The sequence below is a fragment of the Girardinichthys multiradiatus genome, chromosome 5 (assembly GCF_021462225.1).
Source record: "Girardinichthys multiradiatus isolate DD_20200921_A chromosome 5, DD_fGirMul_XY1, whole genome shotgun sequence".
Lineage (NCBI taxonomy): Eukaryota > Metazoa > Chordata > Actinopteri > Cyprinodontiformes > Goodeidae > Girardinichthys > Girardinichthys multiradiatus.
This window is the reverse complement of record NC_061798.1, coordinates 16,070,334-16,092,725: the sequence shown is the minus strand read 5'-3', so window position 1 is coordinate 16,092,725 and position 22,392 is coordinate 16,070,334. Positions and strand designations below refer to the sequence as shown.

The 22,392-nt window shown below is 41.4% G+C and overlaps 1 protein-coding gene across 2 annotated transcripts; it reads right to left on the bottom strand.

The window, feature by feature from the left end:
• Nucleotides 1–434: 434 nt before the first annotated feature.
• si:dkey-117m1.4 lies at nucleotides 435–22,167 on the bottom strand. 2 transcript variants are annotated; one of them, XM_047366025.1, is made up of 9 exons: nucleotides 22,012–22,167; nucleotides 13,303–13,397; nucleotides 12,893–12,974; nucleotides 11,771–12,134; nucleotides 11,066–11,140; nucleotides 5,443–6,548; nucleotides 3,522–4,351; nucleotides 3,157–3,402; nucleotides 435–2,052 (listed from the first exon to the last, which is right to left on the bottom strand). In XM_047366025.1, exons 1-9 carry the CDS (start codon nucleotides 22,095–22,097, stop codon nucleotides 1,799–1,801), a joined length of 3,138 nt encoding a protein of 1,045 aa, XP_047221981.1. In that variant the 5' UTR covers nucleotides 22,098–22,167; the 3' UTR covers nucleotides 435–1,798. The 2 variants fall into 2 exon arrangements, with proteins under 2 accessions (XP_047221981.1, XP_047221982.1); XM_047366026.1 differs by having other exon boundaries at nucleotides 3,522–4,348.
• Between the last annotated feature and the right edge of the window lie 225 nt (nucleotides 22,168–22,392).

Below are 22,392 nucleotides of genomic sequence, written 5' to 3'. Positions count from 1 at the left end.
TTTAAGGTTGATGGCCGAAAAAAAAAAAAAAAGTCTTGACGTTTGTGAGGTAGGACAGAATGTATGTGGTGCTAGCTAATTTCTACTAAAACTTTACCTGGAACCTTGTGATGTGGTCAGGATGTGACTAAGCTTGACCACCAAAGCACCACATGTCCACTATTAAGCATAGTGGAGGATCAGGGATGCTGTGGGAACCTTATTTGAGAAGCATAGAGATTTTAAAATAAATCCGGTGGAAAATAGGTGGTCACCTGGTTTATCAGCTAGATAAAGCTCCAAATTCATATGGCCAAATTGACAGAAATAGTTAAGATTCCCTACTGGAGGAAAAGTATTACTTAAAGAAGTTCATTAGAAAAACCATAAATAAATCTACCAATTCACCTCTATCAAAATGTTCCAGTGAAATAAATACCCACACCACATATTACTAAGTTTTAACTTTTTATAAGATTTATATAAAAGAAAAAACATAACACAATAAGCAAGTCATACATTGTGTTTTTCCTTTGATTCTCTGAAGAGTATTTACAAAACAGGCTTATTTACACACAGCATAAACACAGAAGTGGACAGAAAACTCAATGCGACATCTAACTCAAGCAACCAGTCAGCAGAACAGTAATATACTTATTATGTACAGGTGTAACTGGCCAGTCTAGAAGCATGAAATGAGGAAAGAGATCCTGAAAAAAATAAATGGACTGAAATAACTTCAAGTATCCGATGTGAGGTTTTGTGGAGGTTTTAGTCCGACGGACGCAGATTCGGAGCAAAACCAAAATTCTAGTCAAGCTGCAAACCATGTAGTGTGAAAACACAGGAGGAGCTCTACCTGTCAGGAAGGGTCCCATTTTCTTTTTTCCAATAAACGCCCTGTTTTCAAGCGAACACAACCAAAGGAAAACCCCTTTACACATAAAATGATAGTCAGATTTTGGCCTATAGCACCTTCTTACTCCTTTGAAAAACAAGTCTGCAACCGGCAGAAAAATAGCAAACCAAATAAAGTTGCTCAAGGCAGCAACGTTGAAAAGCAGACAGAAGATAACAGGTTTTCACAGCAGTGTAAATCTTTCTGGACTCAACTTTGTTAACTCTAAAATAACCAAAGCTCCCAGTTCCAGGCTGACGTTTACTTTTTTCTTTGGGGGTGGGGGTTAACTTCAGAAACACAAATCATTTACAATCTAGTACCTCATGTGTTAGTTAAGGTCCATTATCATTTTATCATGGTAAGAAATGCACAGTCAGTTGTCTGAAAACAAGAACTAGCTTATCTGAAGAGAGAACTTGGTTAGCTGTAGTTTTCCACTTCAACAGTAAGGATGACAGAAAGTGTAGCCCCAGCAGAGGCCATTTGTCCTATAAACGTCTCCTATTGGTCTGAAGACAAATGCTACTTCACAATTAACACTGTAGGGATCAGTTGCCCCTCTTTGTTTAGATATCTCTGTAGTGTATGTGATCTGGATGGAAGAAAACACATCCTTTAACCAGAAACATAAGAAGGATGTGGCAGATGCTGCCATCCACTCCCACTGCTCTGCACCCAACCAGCGCTGCAGCTTCCAGGAGTAGGACCATCGCAAATACTCTACTGTTAATTTAAGACCATAAAACTGAGCAGGAGAAAGCTGAAATGCGTTTTTCTTTTAGGACATCAAATGTCATTTTTGTCAATGAAAAGGTCAATACAGAGAGTTGGTGAAAGTCGAGAGTCTCTGAATGTTTGCATCCTAAGCGAAGCACATCGGCTGAATCAGAAAACGAACACTCCGGCTCTTCCCCTCTCTCAGCAGACCGCAAGCGTCTGTGGTTGGCTTTCCCGCCGCTGATTTTTCTTCAGAAGTTGAATGCGGTTGTGGCAGTAGAACTTGACCGCTCGCCAGTCGCGGTGGTTGTTGACCAGCAGGGGGCACTGCTGCAAGCAGCGTTCGCAGTCAGCCTTAGCAGGGACACGAAGCTCATTGATGTTCTTGGTTAGGTGCTCTTCGACTGCTGCACGCTCTGCCTCTGACCAGGGACGCTTCAGGACACCTCGCTTTCCTGCAATGTAGGACAGAAAGGAAATACTTCAAATCCTTCCTCTGAACAACTTATGCCTCATTCAGAACGATAATACTCTCGAAAGTATTAATAATCTTAAACTTGAGCGATGTTACAAACTTCACCATATTGTACAGGGATTACATGTGACAGACCATCGCCGAAATAGCACATAATACTGAAGTGGAAGTAAAGGGATACATGGTGGTGGCAGCATTATGCCTTTAAGATGCTTCTCTCCAGCAGGGAAGCTGGCTGATGTAGAGGAAAAGATGGAGGGGGCCAAATACAGGTTGATGCTAAAAGAAACCCCGTTAGAGGCTGAAAAAGACTAAACTGGGGTGGAGGGTCAGCTTTCAGCAGGACAATGGACCTAAACATACATTAGTGTAGATTCTCAAAGATCCAGGACAATAAAATCCAAAGTTACTAAGAACTAAGGAGACTGTCACCATAAAGCCAGAGCCAAAATGGAATGGTTTACACCAGAATATTCATGTGTTGGAGTGGCCCAGTTAAAGTCCAGAATTAAATTAAATTGAGAATCTGTGGCAACTCGAACAATGATGTTTATAGGTCCTCTCCATCCAACCTGATGGAGCCTGGGCCACTTTGCTAAGAAGAACGGGAAAAAGTTTAGTCTTTTGATGAGCGAAGCCAAACTGAGACAGAACCCAAAGACTTGCAGCAAAAGGTGGTTCAATAAAGTATTGGCTTAGAGGGCGGCTGGGGGTGTCCTGTACAAATGCACCCCACACTTTTCAGATTTATATCTGTAAAACATACAATAAAATACAGTGAAATTGTGTTTATGATATGAAGGTATTTGGGGAAAAAAGGATCAATGTGATGAAACGTATTTTATTAAATAGCTTAAACATTCCATATCACAATAAAACCTGCAACTTTACTCTGAATGTTGGGTTATTTTTTATTTTACGGCTCAACGATTCATGGAAATGAGGTAGGAAAATATGGACCAACTTTTACTATTGTATATGAAGAACTCAATTTGTTTTTATTTTAATGTGCAGCACACAAACAGAGCCTCAGCTCTAGGTTTTATTAAAACCTCACCAAGTTTTAACAAGTCAATGGGCTAACCTGAGCCTCTCCTGCGGTTTAAAGGTGGAGGTGGTGGAGGAGGGGGCAGCGGTGGTGTGGGAGGTTGGATGTTCTTGACCTTCTTGGGCCGTCCCACCCTCCCGTTATTTTTGCCCTTCCTGACGTACAGCAGGGTCGGTGGAGGGCTCAGAGCAGGGGTCAGAGTGGGCACCTCGGACTTCTCCTTCACATGTTCTCCGTCAGAGTCTCCCTCTGAGTAAGAGTCCGCAGAGTTTCCTGACAAAACTGGAAATCAAATTTGGGGGTAAGAACTAAAACTCATTAAAAGAAGATTTTAACCAACACTCCCCCACCAGGAAACAACACTGATGACTAGACCCTACTGATTCATTCATCCATCTCACCATCCAGCTCCAGACAGATGTGATTCAGGCTCATCCCTCTGAACAGCACTCCATCTCTCTCTCCGCACAGTACCACTCGGCCCACTCTGCCCATCAAGCCTGGGTCTTGGCCAATTCCGGCACAGTTCTGTGTCACGTGGTACTCCCTTTCGAGGAAGTGCTCCAGCCTCTCCACGGCGCCGCCTCCCAGCTGCCCATGCTCCTCTCCCTCACCTAGAAGCAGGAGCTGGGTTAGGATAGCCACCTGACGGCGGACCCTAGTCTGCGTCAGGGCCCTGGGGTTGCGGGTGCCGCTGGAACGGGCCAGGCTGCGAAGGAGATCTGTACCACGCAGAGGGGTGGCTGGAGAGTGGTAGGGTCTGGCAAAAATGTACGGGTTGACAGGATCTACCCCCACGTCATGTCGAGTCTGAAGGAGAAGCTCCAGGCAGGGCTCACAGTGAGGGGGAAGGATGAGGGGCTGAACACGTCCACGCTTCCCCTGGACCCCAACTCTAGGGAGGTGAGGAAGAACCAGTCGCTCAAAGGGGGAGAGGGATGCTTCCAATGGGGTGAGAGCTGGAGGAGCACCAGGAGGGACGGGAACAGGGCACTGGGGAGTCACACGAGCCCGATACTCCGCGATGGTCAGCTTGGAGACCTCGCACTCGCGTCTTCGGTTGTACAGAATGAGGAGCGCAAGGCTGGAGTGGCAGAGAAGGCGCCAGGCCTCGGCAGACTGCAGCTGCCGGGACAGGGACAAGAACGCCGAGTGCTGAAGCCGACGGAGATACAGGACCAGAGAGGACAGGGAAGAAAGGAGTGGCAGCATGTGGTGACGACCTGAACTACTGCAAAAAAACAAAAAGTGACATAAAAAACATACAGTGGGAGTCATACGTTTATGTACATACAGTCATAATGAACATGAATGTCATTGATTTAGGACCATTAATGATGCATTTGAATTGTATCTTTTTACAGGATCCAAATACATGAAACTGGTGCACAAGCTTGAACTGACAGTAGATTTACCCTAATCTGTTCAGGTTCACAGTTATAAAACACAGGCTCACATATAAACATCTCCACTTAAAATTTTAATAAATGTCCCTGAGGAAGAAGCAGAGAACCCAAACACCTTCCCAGCCGACAGGCTTACGGCATAGATCTAACTGGATATTTGAGTTTATTTAAATGTGCTGGTTTTCTGGCGCCCACTTTGCTTTTAGGATTACTCCATGCATTTTCCATAGACTAAATATCTGGAAGACCATTCCAGAAGCTAATGATAGCCTGCCAGATGATGAGTGTTTGGGATCAACACCCTAACCTGTATCCAAATCAAACCATCCAGCTGTTGATTTAAGGGAAAGATGAAGAATTTAGAGGTTGTCCTCCTTTATTATTAAATTCACTGTGGACCAGTATCTCTGGCCGTGAATCAGACCCTCAGCACTATACTGCTACCACCGTGCTTGACAGTCGGTACACTGTTCTAAACATATTTCCTAACTGAATCTGTCTCATCTGAACATAAAACGTTTCCACTGAAGGCATTGTGTATCTATATGGGCAGCTGAAAGTAGTTTTGGAATGGTAAAGCGGGCTAAAATCAAGTTTTTGCAACGGCCAGAACCGGAACCATTTGTAACTTAATGGACTATGCTTACAAGCTGGGATTATGCCAGGAAACCAGCCAACTGAAATGAGCTCTGCTAACTCTGATAAGTGTCGTGGTCAAATATCCAGTCACAATTGTACCAGAAGCTTGATCATTGCTACAAAAGGTGTGTGGTCATTAATTTAAATACTAGACATGTGTGTATTTATTTGTGCCTGTACATAAAACCCATGTGGAGAAAATAGGAGGTAAAAGATGAAGTAGCTGCATGGCAACCAATGTTATCCAACTTGGCTAAAGAAGAAAGAAACAAATTACCTCAGCAACTCCTTTTCCTTTTCCTCTGTCCCACTGTCATCTTCTATTTCCATCACTCCATTCACTTCTTCATTCTCTTCCTCCTCCTCTTTGGGTGCCTCCATCTTTTTGGCTGTTTTGCTGTTAAAAGACTGAGGGCCCACCAGCTCCATTTCCTCCTCCTCTTTTGATCTCTCTATATCCACTACCTCCACCTCTTCATCCTCATTATCTTCTTCCATCCGTTTTTCTTTCCTTGGTCTCCTCACCCCTCCTTTCCTGGACTGTGCCACTGCCACGGGTGGCGGGCTCCTCTTCAAGACGGACACTGGTACTGCGTTCTGCCCATGAGGAGGGGTCAAGACCTGAGATGTGGAGTTTCTCCCAGAGGAGCTATGGGATTGGTCCGCTGAAGTGAGAGAGGGCGGGGACATGGAAAGGTCCTGAACACCACTTTGCACAGGATCTGAGCTGCGGCTCTGCCCTCTGGTCTGGGAAAACTTGGAGTGGTGCTCTATGTGATTGTGCACTGAAGGAGGGTTTGTGCCTGGCGCATGCAGACGTGGCATCTGTGTGTAGCGCTCAACAAGAGCAGAGCACACGTCAGGTTGGTGGGCATGGTGTTTGTCCAAGTGGCGGCCCAGCGAGCGAAAGTGGCGTCCACAGTGTTCACAGGTTTGCCGTGCGGAGTCGCTGGACGGTCCTTCTCTTGGGATGTTTGCTGTGACATTTCCGCCACTTCCAGAAATTTTGCATTCAGGTTTGGAAGAAGTTAAGGAGCTGAAGGAAGTTGAGCAGGCAGGAGAAGACTGACCAGGAGACAGGGAGGAAGAAAGGGGACGATTATGGTGAGGAGCGATGGAGGAGGAGGAGACAGGTAAACACCGTCTGGGCGGGGTCCGATGGGGGGTCTTTTTCTTCGAAGGCGTACCGCGACGCTTCTTCCGCCGGCGAAGTGCACGACCACGGGGGCTGGAGTTGTCCTCATCTCCAACATCTGAGTCACTGGCATCAGAGTGAGAGATGGGGGAGGATGATGGGGAGAGGGACCAGGAGGGGGTGACATAGTCCTGTTGCTGCTGCTGTTGCCGATGCTGCTGGGTGCTCAGAGAGAGAGGCTCATCCTCCTGGAGGGAAAAGAGAAGCTTGTCAATGTAATATTTACATCAAATATTTACAAACTTTACTTTCATTAGTATTTTATATTAGACCAAACCAAAGTCGCCCATAATTGTGAAGTGTAAGGAAAATTAGATATTCATTAATTCATTCGTTTTCTATACCGGTCACGGGGGAACTGGTGCCCATCTCCAGCAGTCTATGGGCGAGAGGCAGGGTACACCCTGGACAGGTCGCCAGTCCATCACAGGGCAACGCAGAGACATACAGGACAAACAACCAAGCACACACTCCCTCACACCTAAGGGCCATTTAGAGACACCAATTTACCTAACAGTCATGTTTCTGGACTGTGAGAGGAAGCCGGAAAATTAGACATGGTTCACAAAATTGCTTAAGCGCAGTTGGTTTGGATGAGAAAGGGTCCTGTGGACATTCATTTTCCAAATCTTGATAGAGATTTTAAACTATAGGTCTAGACCTTGACTGTGTTATTCTGACACATAAGTATCCTTTGATATAAACCACTCAATTTTAGCTAAAGCTATAAGATTAGGGTCATTATCCTGCTGGATTCAGCTGAACCTTTATGCCTGCCTCAGGTTTTTTACAGTCTCCAACAGGTTTTTTTCCCAAGATCATCTCGTATTTAGCTCCATCCATCCTCCTGTCAACTTTAACCGGTCTCCCTATTCAAGGCGATTGGTTGAACTAGATTTTATTAAGAAGCATTTGAGTACAGGGAACTGAATGCATATGCATGCCACACTTCAGATTTTATTTGTAAAAAAACGTAAACATGGATTATTTTCCTTCGACTTCACATTTATGGATTACATTAGGTTGGTCTATAATATGTGGTCATAACATGAGATGATGTGTAAGGGGTATATTTGAGCATTGATTTTTGCCTGCCCATCATTAGCTTTCCCACTTCTGTGATGCTTGCCAAATATGGTTCATTAGTAAATCAGAGTTGCATCCTAAACATTTTCTGATCTTGGACTTTAAAAAGCATGTTTACTCTAAAGTATGTTTAATTTTCTCAGTCTCGTTAGAGACGTAATTGAAAGATGTATGAGATTTGACACCATTTTACCAAATGCTTGTGAACACCAAAAGAATCAACAGTGGCAGAGTAAATGTTGAAAGCATCCACCATCAGTGGTGTTTAACAAGTCACATCCTGCAGCAAAAACTATTTATCAAATATTTATTATTGTTATTGATTGTATTTTTATAGTTTTGGGAACAGAACATCTTCTAATCGTAGGTGACACCCTTTAAACCTTCTATAAATTTTATCAAGATCAACAACATCCTTATGATCACAGTTCAGTGTTTCTATCAAGCAGTTGCCTTTTGACTGACAAACTTGAGTTGTACAAAGTAATTAAATAATCAGACTCTAAAACCGTTATGCAGCGAGTGACCCAAACCAACACATTAACCAAACAAGGACCAAAGAACGAGAGAACAAATCTATAATTATTTTCTTCATAATTAATTAAAAGGAATTTATCCATTGAAGATTTTGTATTAATTCCCCTTAATTAGCCACTAATACACCAAAAAGGCCCCATTAAAACAAACCTCGTCAATGGCAGTTAATGCTAGAAATTCGTATAAAGCCACAGAGTTTCAGCCCTATTCACAGTCTATTTTCTTTTGTACTTCTTACATAATTGTATTTTGAGCTATGAACATTATTTCTTACATCTAAGGAATTTGGGTTTTTCTACCAATCCAAGTGTTTTTCACCCTTACAATAAAATTTACAGTTAAACAGCAAAACCTTGACTCCATAGACTGCCTCAGCTCTTTGTGTGATTTCACTCAGCTGCAGCTCTCCTCCAATCAACACAGCCATCTGTGTGTGAAAGATCTAAGCAAAACACAGCGCTTCTGAAACACTAGACATGGAAAAATATCTTAAAAGCACAATGCTAAGTGTATAAAGCAGGGCAATAACCTTCTCTGCAAGTTGTGTTCTCACATGGTAAAATGGAACCACACGGAAATATGCTACAAGTCGAATTATTGATGAGTCATATCAAAACAGAGAGGAGGTAAACTAGCGTTAGCCTAGCCCTTTAGCAAAGCATAACATCGTCAGCATGTGTGAGACACACGTTTCTTCAGACTGTGATTGGATGTGTTAACTCTAATCTAGCTAACCCAGTGTTGGAGCAGAGAAGGTTGTCCAAAAGGACCTCCAGCATCCTAATAATCATTAGTGAGAGTTAAATGTAACACAGTCACCCTAATGCAGGACTTGAGGTTCTGAAGCTGAATGTAGCTATTTGGACATTTTTTGACAAAGCTAGCAAGAGCCTCTGTGAAGGACCAAATGGTTTTTTAATAGAAATTAGAAAAGCTAGTTTTATCATTTTTTTTTGTTTTTAACAAACTTTAACTAATGGTAGACAGCATTTTTTTCGTTCGTTTGGTTATAGACGATGAACATTATGTATTTATTTAATTTTTCTGCCATTTCCAGTGATATGACTAGGAGGTGCACGGTGGCGCAGTTGGTAGCACTGTTGCCTTACAGCAAGAAGGTCCTGGGTTCGACTCCCGGCCAGGGGTCTTTCTGCATGGAGTTTGCATGTTCTCCCCGTGGGTTCTCACTGGGTACTCCGGCTTCCACAGTCCAAAAACATGCCTGTTAGGTTAATTGGTCTCTCTAAATTGCCCTTAGATGTGAATGAGTGTCTGCATGGTTGTTAGTGTGTTGCCCTGTGATGGACTGGCGACCTGTCCAGAGTGTACCCCGCCCACCGCCCATAGACTACTGGAGATGGGCACCAGCTCCCCTGCGACCTATTATGGAAGAAGCGGTAAAAAATGACTCACTGAACAGGACTCATTTGGCCTTGTTCTATTCAAGATAAATTTTCCCTAGTTGTGAGGTTTTCATATATTCTTTGGTCACAAACCTAAAAAATGAGAAATAAAAATAACAGTTCTTTAAATCCACCAACAAAAAGAGAATTATTTTTTAACCAAGCTTTTCTTAAAACTTGATGCATTATGTTTCATCTGGGGGACAAACAGGCTTTGCAGCTCTCAACAACTATTATTAAGTAGGTGCGAGCACAAAAATGGCTCTTTGGATCATAAAAGTTGCTGACCTCTCCCCTAATGCAATACTTGAAATATAAGGTGAATTTATGTCCAGAGAGTTTTTGTCTCCCTGAAATACTGTTAATTTTCTTCGCTCTCATAAAACTCAGAGGAGGTCTCAAACGTTTTTTAAATGACTGGTAAGCAGATTTTGAAGCAGTTAAAATTAAAATTCTGAATAAGTGTTTTATACATTACCATCTAATTTGATATTTTAGATGAAAATGTGTTAATATAAAACATAGACTTCAGAAAATTAAAAACAGAAAAACAGAATTTGGGAAAAAATATAAAAGGTGACAAGAAACAGATTTCACAGGAGCCTACTTATTATTCAACTGGATTGGCTGATTATTTGCTCATTGCCCAACGTACCCATTACATGTTAAAACAAATGAAGGGAAGGTTAATAAACATAAAATTTTGCTTAGAATTGCACCATGTAATAAAATTAGGTATCAACATTGGTATTGTCCGACATACTCCATATTACCAAAAGTATTTGTCTGTCTATTTTTACATGTGCATGAACTTTGATGACATCCTGTTCTTAATCTGTAAGGTCCAATTAGTTGATGGACCCACCGTTTCCATCAATGGTAACTTAAACTATTCTGTAAACTTTTTCCACAAGATTTAGGAGTGTGTTCATAGTTAGATGTGATAAACAGAACTGCACCATCTGCTCTGATTCATCCCAAAGGTGTTCAAGAAGGTTGAGGTCAGGACTTTGTGCAGGCCAGAGAAGGTTCTCCACACCAAACTTTATACAAGGATTTCTAACATCAGAATTCATTGATTATGTGGTGTGACCCAATACATTTGACAATATAGTGTATCTGTATTGGTCCAATAAGAACAACTGGGCGGATATTATTAACCAACGTTTAAGTCCATCTTGCTGCTGTTTATGTGTTTCGTGACAGGGTGGGGAGGGGGTCGGCCATGTGCTATTTGTTTGTGCATGTGACAGTGATGCAGCACAGGATTGTGGGATGTTTAACTGATGCAGAGAAGAAATGTCATCGATGTGGTCGTTTTTTAACAGTATCAAAAGGATAGGGATATATACATATATATAATATCGGTTTTCGGTCATAACAGTAATAATAATATTAAATATTAATATTAGGCCAAATATTCATTTTTGGCATTCCCTAAATAAAATGTTTCTAAAATGTCTTAAAAAGAACATTCCCTCCAGTTTCAGGGTGCACACTTAGATCTGCAATTTCTGGCTGTGATTTTTGTATAGCTTGTAATTGGTATTATTTCAATCGCAGTCACAGAAAACCTTTAAATTCATAAGGAAAATAAACAATTAAAGGGTTTATACCTCCAAAACACATGTTAAAAAATAAAATAAAAGATTACGTGTAAATAGGAGGAATTGTTTTACCTTTTTGATATTGTTGCTATTTTCAGAGTCAGACTTACACTCCGGTTGCGCTGGAGACACAGTTGCATGGAAACCCTGAGGAAAGCATAAAACTCCGATTAAACCAGCAGCAGGCACATTGCTCATTAATATTTAACATTACAATCAGTCTGAGCTGTCACTCAGAGAGCAGGAAATCTCTCCACAGTAGTTAGCCCTGAATAGAGAGGACAACAGATTTGCCACTGATAAGTCAAACAAAAAAAATGTGTAAGGTATGAGGTATTGTTTAAAACAAGCTTTAGGTACGTAACTGTTGAAAAATAAAGACTAGATCAATCTAAGAGATAAAAGAATGTGTTTGAAGGGAATGTGATCACCATTGGCCACCTTTGAGGTAATTTATTTTACTATTTTACAACTTAAATAGTTTCTGGTATCAGTTAAGTAAATTGATCCAATCTAATGTCATGGTATAACCATGGTTACGGTTGCTACAGCACTATAGGTAGAGGAAGAGCTGGAGCTGTGCCATCACCATGGTAACCCTATGCCTTGTTTAGCTTGTGCATGAAGAACGAGGGTGATTGTGAGTGTGTGTGTAGACGCTGACTCTAAATTTCTTTCAGCAAATAATAGATTTTTTTTAAACAACAGTCATCATGAAATTGATATTTTTGAATAGTTGGGAAATCAGAAATATTTTTGCACCATCTTCGTACTCACTAGATTCTCTCCCCACTCAGTCAGGCTGTAGTCGACTGTGATCTCCTCCCCCTTGGTGATGTCTCGAATGGCGATGACGACCAGGCGCACCTGGCTGCCACAGTGGACCTCCCTGATGCGGCAGTTGGGGGGTGGAGGGAAGGACATGGCTGTCGGAGCTGGCGCGGAGGCCGTTGGAGCAGCTGGAGCAGGGGAAGCTGGGGTCAGAGCATGACCCTGAGCCGACGCTGTGGTGGCTGGTGCCGGAGCGGGTACAGGTGTCAGGGTTGGGGCTGAGGAAGCAGCAGGAGACAGAGCTGGTGTGGAGGCTGAGCTGCCCTTGGATCCAGTGGAGACCTTATCTCGAGTCTGCTCTGATGGACCGCTGAAAGGTTAAAGGATTAAATAAGGAAACGAAAGATGCAACATACACCTTCAAACATATTCTCACTTAACGGATATCACTGCATCAATTTATTGGTTTCAGTTTTATTCTTATTTGTTTCTTTTTACTATTTTTAACCAAAGTTTATTATTATTTTTTTCATTCTTGCTTTGTAGTTTTGTTTTGTCACTCGCCTAGTTGAAGAGTTTCTTGACTAAAGTATTTTAACTGGAAGTTGAAGTATTTCATTAATATCGTTAGAGTTTTGTTATTGGAGAGAAGTTTTTGTGTTTATTCTGTACATGTGTGCAGTTCTTGCCGTTTAAAGATGCTAGTGCACGAATTCACTCCAGCTGTTGTTTGATAACACCACACCAGGCAGGTATTCATTCATTCAGACTTCCTCAATGTAATTTATTAGAATTTTAAGTGACAGAGGAATATTTAGTCTAACGGGGGGATGGGGGGTCATGATATGACATTGTTTATACCCACCCTTCGAAGCTGACATGATTTTAGAAAGATATAGATCTAGTGTCTTGTCTAGGGAGCACAGCTGATTTTCCATCCAAATACATGAGATCAAGACCTACATGGTTGGTGGGACATGAAGAGCGTGATTCACGAGTGCTGTGCTTAAACTAAGCTGTCCTCAAGTGCTCGGGTAATATCAGCAACTGTTTTTTTTATTTTTTTTTATTATGTTTTATAAAATGGCACTTAAAACAACTAACAGGAGCAGATTAATGTGAGCTCACCAGTTGTGAGGAGCAGGCTGTGTACTGTAGGAAGACGCATCCAGTGTGGGCCGTTTACTCTCTCCTCCCTCCTTTCGATCACCTGAGAGTACAGCAATAGTCGGTGAAGAAGGATTACATACCAGGGACGCACACATACGGACATGCACACATGAACACAGAGGTCACAACCTCATCTCCTGCAGCGCACACAGGCACAGATGCACACAGCAACATGTACGTAATCAGGCACACACATTCAAACACATGCACAAAAGTAGGTCACTCACATACACAGTCCACCCCCACAATAATTACAGACACACAGACAGATGCACACGCAGACAGCACTCAAACAAACACACAGTCCCTGCTGATGGCTATAAGAATATAACATGCAAAATGTATCAGACAGACACACACATACATACCTGGGCTGATGCTTTGCTCAGGCACGCTCTCTTCCTCTGTGTGTGTTACAAACACTTTCACCGGTGTCCCTTTTCTTTTCCTTCCACAACCACGCCTGCAAAACACACATAAAGGAAAAACACCCAAATATCATTTAATCCATGTGTCTAGTAGCCAAACTTCACATCAGTCAGAGAGGGATCAATAACCAATGGCCACCAATTAAATCAATATGGCCTCCTTCAAATAGGCACACATAAATGAAAAGAGTGAATGTACGCAGCACAGGGTTCTGGATTTCACACAATCTGTTCACCAACTCACTAAGAAAAAAATCCATTTAGTCCACCATAAATAAAAAACACAGATATGATCATAAAGCTCCCTAAAAGTTTTGAGTTATCAGTCTATTGAAAGAATCTCAAATAAAGACACGTAAATTCACTCCTGTGTTGGTTATACTTTTTCTTTCATTGAAGAAACAACTAGTTTTTTTTGTATTAGCTTCTAAATAAGCAAACTGACTGCAAATCTTTAACACTTAAACAAATAAATAAATGATATGCTTTTGAAAAGCTAACAGAGCAAAATGTTACATAAAACAATTCAAGAGGCACCGGTTTCATCACACTCAAAACACAAAAACCAAAGTGCAGTAAACTGTAGGAAAATGTATTTAAGCTTTATTTTTTTCATCTTATTACAAACCTAAGTTCATCTTCTTTTTAAACAATACACACCGATACACATTATAAGTTTGTAAAAACTTCAATCGTGTTTGAGCCAAATGTTGTATTCGTTCATGCCACTGCTTATATTTTCTATGCTTTGTGCAGTGTTTTGTATAACGCCGTCAAATTAACACAACAATGTATTTTTTTTACCTGCCAAACTTTAACTGAGTGCAGCTAACCCTAGCATCTAATAATCGTCTTCTATTTAGGAGTACACTTTAGCTATTCTATGCAAGGTCGCAGATTTCCTCCTTCGAAGGCAAGAGCTTTTTGACTGCTGAGCACGTGTAGTACACATGTGGGCAAAGGTCAGGCAGCTATGCACAGATATACTGGTCTCTGTGGGAGCTGGGTGCTGATAAAGTATGCTTCTTCCTTTGCTTTAAGCCTAACAATAGAAACTGAATGGTCATACATTAAATCATCAAGACATATGGATCATAATAAGTTGAAACTGCACCCCAATTTTGATGTTGCTTCTTAAGAGCTTGAACCTGCTGCAGGCAGGGAATAAGCTTAGGGTTGGTTTCAGGTACAGCAGATCTAAGCAGAGGAAACGAGCTGTTCAGGTGTTCTGTCACTTCTAACTTTACTCTCAGATCACCGTACAGGTAAGTACAGCAGAATTAACTGTTGAAATGCCGTCTTTAGTCTATGTGAACAATTGTGCCATTAGTGGTTTCATTTAAATAGAATCAGGATTATATCCTAAAAATGAACCTCCCAGTGCATTAAAAGTTGCCATATTAAAAAGAAAAAAACAATCTTAAAAGGTAACTTATCAAAATGTATGTCTTGTTTTCTGACAACTACAGCATGCAAACGCGTGGAGAGCAGCTTTATATATAGTTTAGTAAAATAAGGTTAAGGTAAACAAAGAGAAAAGGACAGAATAAAAAGATGTGAATAAGAAGGCAAAAGACAGGTTGCAATGACTACCGAAATGCATATTTTTCATGCACAATGACTCATGATGCTAATTTTAGCATTTTGTTAAGAAATGATGAATGCACTTTAATTACTTTATGAGTCGGGTGTTAATTTAGTTCAGACTGTTTAGGTGGGATACTATGAACATGATTTCAGTTTTAAACTAAACTTGGAACAAGTTCTTGTTAAGAGTGAACTTAAACAACACTACCTTTATGTGCTTGTGAATTTTTAATGCTTTACACATCCTGCATAATTTCTTCTGCACACATCTGTGTATTCCTTCTCCAATGCCAGACAAATAAAGCAGTGCTTCTTAGAATTGGAAAAAATTCACGTGTTGCACAGAAAGTCTGAAGACCTTCTAATGAACTCAAAATAAAACCATCCTGCACCAACGACCTTCTATAGCTCACAATTCAGATGCTACTACAAATTGCTGAGGCCATCTGTAACCAAGTCAGATAATTTGTGAAAATATCAGTAGGATGTCAGTTCCAAATACATCCCCAATGGGAAAAACTGATCTCTATTCTTTCAGGATCAAAATTTACTAAATAGTCGGAAATTATTTCAAACAAATGACAAAAAGGACTCTGCTACAACTTTCACCCCTTCCGATTTCAAAATCAGAAATAACATCCTGCTATTTAGTCGAAGTGACTAGCTGAGTATGATGACTTCTGACCACAGAAAGCTTGAACGCTGCCTCTTGTGTGCGCCCAGAGTGGACAAGTCAGATTATCTGCTTCAGACGAAGTGCATGTCAAAACAGCAACGCTAAGAAGAGCCAAACTGATCCCGCCTCTGCTGAATCTGAGCTAGTTGTGCTAACACACATCTCAGCATTGTTTTCCCATCAGTCAGTTTTCACTGAAATGACACCGGAGTCTCCTGAAACTAGGCCATGGGAAGATCAGGCTTTGGATTTTTAAAATGATCAGTACTGCCTATGTTAGTATGTGAATATGTGCGCTGTTGCACGCAAAAAAGAGTGGGTGGAGAAAAAGCTAAATAGTTAATGGAACAGATAGGCAACAAAATGCTGAGATTAAGGACTAATAATGAATGCAGATGAGGTGCATGGTTAGCAGACATAAACAAAAAGATATGTTTTTTATTAATCCAGTCCACTTCTATCTACATTCATGATACTCTGTTTGCATCTGTCAGTGTGTTGAAGAGGGTGCACCTTCATTTGGGTTTCCCTTGAAAAGGTTGTGTCTGCAACAAACACACAAATGTTGATTTTAAGGGGGAAAAAAGGTACTTAATAAGAACTGTAGAAATTAAGGCAATTGCCTACAATTAGAGATCCACCACTCTGAGATTTGTGGATGATTTCTGATCTCTGGTTTTTGCAAAGCTTTGATCCACTAATATTGATAATACTAATACTTCCCAGCATGAATAGTCAATAATTATCCATATTAGGAGCAGAAGTCACATTGGGTCAATTTACTTCTTCGCCAATTCATCAAAATGCCTCACCTTAGGGTAAGAAAGGATCATATTTGCAAAAGTACAAAACAGCAAAGAAGCAAAATGACACCTACTAAAGTCTAGTTCCATGTTATAGCAGCCTGAAAGAAGGGCCAATTATAGAAAATTACTTTAAATCTTCAGACGTATAATCGGGTACAAATTGATGCATGGTGGGTATAAGGTGTCAAAAGGTAGACAGCATTTCAGTTAAATAATCAAAACTGCATATATACAAAAAATTACTGAGTTTCCTACCAGTCAGGACGAGTCGAGCTGAAAATTGTTAGATTTTTCGCACAGCCATTATCCCGGTGTATCTCTAGCTACAACTTTGGATTCAATTGCGGTACTTAACTTATCACATGTGGTGTGAATTTGCCACAGAGTCTCCTTTTTGTTTTTTTAAGAGTATGTGTTTTATTGTCACATGTCGGTTCAATGGACTATCATGAAAATGCATACAGTTATTAGAAACTGAATTTAATGATGGCAAAATGACTAAGATTAAAAATAATGAATAATTATTTTATGAATGAACATAAATCGAGGTACACTTTGTAGAGTGTGGCTATAAAATCCAGTCAAGTTCATATCCTTTTAATGAAGACTGTAAACTGTAAACCAGGGCTCAGCAACCACCATCAGCAGCATACAGGCATTTCACTAAAGCTACAACAAGCACTATGGACTAAAATAACAAAAACACATGCATTGTCAGAATTCTGCTTAGAATCACAATCTTTAGTTAAAACGGCTTGACAGCCTTAAAACTGAATAGTCAGACAACGGAGCAGACATTGCTGCTTTATGATCATATTCCTTATCAGATTCACATCATAGCAGCTTAGCTGCTCTGGGCTGAGAGGTTCTGTCTGAATAGGGAGATGAATGGTAGCAAAATGTAGTACAAGCTTACAGATCTGAGGATCACAAGGAACCTTGGACAGCAAGCTTGACTTGCATGCTTCAACTAAAGGGTCGTGCCAAATAGTTCTGGGTAGGGCTGGTAAAAACAGAGTCTTTGATGAGAGCAGATAATGATTAGTGACTCAACTGTCTACTTACTTTTATTCCAATATTAGTTGCAGAATTTGATGCATTAGCACCTCTAATTGCAATATTTGTCTGTTAAATCCTTCAACAATTCATTTTGTTTAAAGACATTCACAACTTATGATTTATTGTCAAGCTATAAAGCGTAAGTGTCAGTGGGCATTCACTGATACGAAGCAATCTGAAATACATTATGTTTTATTACGATTATTATTATTATATGACTGACACAGTTCTTCAAATGACCAGAATACAAAAATAACCTCTCACTCGGTGCTTAGTTTATTTCATATTTCTGCATAGTAGCCAGCAGTCTTGTGTTTCATAGGGACTACAACTGGGGTCACACGCCATGCTTCTTTGTACATCAATAGTGATGGAGAAGACAATAGACAACCAGAAGAAAACTGGAAGAAGAGGACAAAATGCTATGAATGTTAGATTAGAAACAAAAGAGAAGCAAACAAATTCTACGTTATTTTGGCACAATTGGGATACTACAACAATAACTTTGTAGAAATATGTGTTTATAATTGTTGTAATTAACATTACCTGTGGACAGGATTATTTTTCATTATTAAAGCAACAAGCAGAGCTAGCGCACCGAATTATCGTGCACAACCTGGAGTTACTGGATTACTCAATTATTCTTAAGATTTTTCTTGATAAAGTACTCCGCGGAAAAATTCCAAAGCTTTAACCCTAAACAGTTTTGAGAAAAAACAAAGAGTATTTTGAGAAAAACATTCTCAAATAGCCATTACATTAACAGAACAATAAAGTGAATAAAACATTTGAATAACAAAGTTGCTCACTTTAAAAATAAAATTGGTGCATCTCTACATATATCACTTGAATCAATCAACCTTAGGTCAGAATCTGACAATTTTCTTTTGATCGGCAGGTCTCAAAACTACCTCCATAAAAGTACTTAGAAGAACTTTTTTTTTTCTTTTTTGCATTTTGTTCTTCAAAATAAACTGGAAATCTGTATCTGCAAAGAAATCCCAGATCAGTGCATCTTAACATGCATGATATAGAATTATAGTCCAAACCAACTCAGAAGCTCACACTAGACATACACTATATTGCCAAAAGTATTTGTCTGTCTACTTTTACATGTACATGAGGTTGATGACATCCAATTTATAATGTATAAGGTCCAAATTGTTGACCGACCCACCGTTGCCAGGATTTTGTATTTTGCAAACATCTACAAGATTTTAGTAGTGAGTTCATAGTTAGATGAGAAGACCAGAACTGCAGCCTCTGCTTTAATTCATCCCAAAAGTGTTCAAGGAGGTTGAGGTCAGGACTCTGTGCAGGTCAGTCAAGTTTCTCCACACCAAACGTTATACACCTGCAGCCATAGAAGTGATTGGAACACCAGAATTCATTGATTTGGTGGTGAGACCCAATACTTTTGGCAATATATTGTATTTTCAGTTCACTAATGATTAAACCATTCCCCACACTGAATCCATGTTAGCAGTTTTCTCCTTAGGAAAGCACACAAAGTTTGTTTGCTAGAATTGTTTGTGTATTTCAATAACTTTCCTCGAACTTTCTTGCCATCCAACTCTGTCTCACCACCGCTTCCTGACTGAGCTGACCCCTCAACATCTCCCTCCGTACCTCTCTCTTTCTGTCTCACCCTCTCCATCGATTCTCTCCATCTTCCCTCCCTTCTAAATAACACACACACACACAAACACAGCTCCCCTCCCACCAACCAACATGCACACACAAATACGCAATCAAAAAAAAAGTCCATACTCTAGACCCACATCTAGACAGGCATAGCTCACACAAGCCACATGTGCACACGCAACAAACATCTCTCTCTAACTTCCCCTCCCTGCAGGAATACACACATACGCTGAGGCACGCAAACAAGCGCTAACTCTCTCTCTCTCTCTTTGACACACACACACACTCCCCCCCCCCCCTCCCTCTCAGGCTAACAGGCACGCAAACACACTTACTGACACACACACATACAGTACACACAAATATCCTCTCTGTAGCCAAGCTCACATGCGCGCACGCACACACACATACACAATCCTCCCCCTGCCTCTAAAGCTCCCTCACACACGCATACAAACACACACTCAAATAACCAGGCCCACAGTCTCATGTTCCATCTCTCTTATTCACTCATTCACACACACATTCTCTCTCACAGTCATGCATGTCTGCCACAACATATTCTCTTCTCCACTTTGTGACACACACACACACACACACACAATCCACCAAACAAGTTATTCCTCCTTTAGCCACCAACAAGCAAACAGTAAATGTGCTGCTGGATACAAAGATACACACGCAACCTCTTGCCATGCAACTGTTCCTGCCGCTCGCTACACATGCATTTGGACTTCAGACAAAAACTCAGTAAGCCTCATGTATGCTCCGTCCTTCACACGCACACATGATTCTCAATAATGAAACATACAAACAGGCCCCTCATCTCACATATACCATACCACCCCCATAAAGATACTTTTCCTTTGAGCATGCAAACATACACACTGTCCTTTCCTCTTTCATAAACAAAGTAGATGCATAAACACTTTCCTTCCCTTCGTATAACACACACACAAAACACACTGCCCTTGTCTAGGAGCTGCAGACACATACACCCATGCACACTTAAACACACGTACACACACAAGCCTTGTGTCTGTCTACCCCATGACACACACCCCTCCCATTCTTACTGACTGCAGAACAAACACACACATACACATGCACACACACACTCACCTCTTCTTCCACAGCAAATACACAAACACAGAAACAGCATATGCACAAGCTACCAAGCCTTCTTTTCCAGCTTACAGCACACACACACCATCCTTCAATGCTTTAAAATCTCGCATGCATGCTGGTGATTGCTCACACACACATCCTCCTCACCCGCCATCCCTCCTCTTTTCCTCCCTCTCACTCTCTTAAGCACACACACACAATGTGATCTCACTCTGCAACACACACCCCTGTCTTCTCTTGCTCTGTGGTAACACACACATACTCAACCTGCTCCTTTCAGCTAATCATACACACCTCTCAGTTTCTTAAAGTCAGACGCAAGGTTTATTCTCACGACAACCTAATCCAAAACATCCAACACACACTTTCCCTCTTTTTTATCTATCCATTGCATTAGGTTACACAACCACACACATCTCACACACAGATGCACACTTCACTTACTCTCTCTCAAACACACACAAACAAACACATCCCCCCCCCCCACACACACACACACAGTCCCTCCCCCCACTCTCTGATCACACACACACACACCCCTCCCTTTCCCAGTGCCTCTAACACACTTCCCCTCTATCTGCCTCTCTCACACACAGTTACACACTTTTTATATGCTTCTTGTCACAAATACACACATCCTTCACAGCCTCATAGTAAACACACCTTCATTTCCAACTCCCTTCATTCTAACTTTCTGTCTCTTTTCACAAGAATACAGACAGAAGATCTAGAAAACACATTTATCTGCTCTTCCCAACATACACACTCTCACCCATTTTTCCCCAAACACACACTCACATAAACTCACACAACTACACACACTCCTGTTCTCTTTGTCACACACTCCTTGCACACTGAGCTCCCCCTCCCTCTCCTCATCTCGGTCTCACTCTCACACACACACTCTGTCACGCACACACTGCTCACTCCCTCTACCCCTCCCATCTCCAACACACACACGCTAACACACACGCACACACTCCCTCCGTTTTCCCCTGCTCTAACACACACACACAGAGATATACAGAGAGAGCTGCTCCTTTCTCTCTCATCTCCGTGTGTGTGTGTGTGTGTGTGTGTGTGTGTGTGTGTGTATCTCTCGCTCTCTCACAATCACACGTGAGCGCGCGCACAACATACAAGCAAGAGCGCGCACTTGCAGACATACACACACACGGGCTATCATTGCCTGTATAATAACTCCAATGTTTTATAAACTTTTTGACAGTGAACATTTGCATTGCATGACTAAAAACTTTAGTTATTAATAGTTTAACGCGCGCCATATTGTTTTAAAACATCTCTAAGTTGCTACCTGAGAGAGTAACAAGTGTGAAGTATTTGTAGTAATGTTCTTTTCCAGCTAAAGATCTATTCACTCGCCTTTTCTTCCTAAACCATGCAACTAGCAAACACAGTTTTCTGTTAAAGTGGTGAATTCTGTCTGAAACACAGCAGCCGCAAACCAACACATACATGCGTCTCTGGAGCCGCGCAGCGAGATGGATTTAACGGTCAGAAACAAGCTAACGTGGAGAAGACAGGCTAGTTTTATCGTACCCGGAGTTTAAATAGTGATAATCAGCAAAACAAACGCGTGACAATAACTTTAGCAGCACCGAAAACACCCTCACACATACAGCCGCGCACACACCCACCCGTGTACGTTTTCCCTATAGGTAGCCACAACACTTCCACTATTAGTCTAATAACATCTTTTTTTTTTTCTTTTTTTTTTACCGGACTCACCCACGAGTTAGCGGTGCCGCTTTGACGCCTTCTCCGTCGCCGTGTGGGTCCCGGTATTCAAAGAGCGAGCGCACGGTCTCCGCCATATTCACGCCAGCAGTACGGTGATACTCCACCGCCTCACTATTCAGCCTCTCTCGCTGCTCTCCAGCCGCTCAGCCAGCCGCCTCACACCAAGGTTATGCTGGCCGCTCCCACTGCCGCTGCTCGGAGGGGTCCGCAGTGAGCGACAAAGTAGTTCTGGGAGAGGACTAAAAGGTGTTATCACTCGATCAAAATGTACGTTTAAACATGTTTCACATTTGGGCCGTTTCATAAGGGGCAATGATAGAGTAGCTTGCCGTTGTTAATAATTCCAGTGATGTGCACCACCCCCGCAGA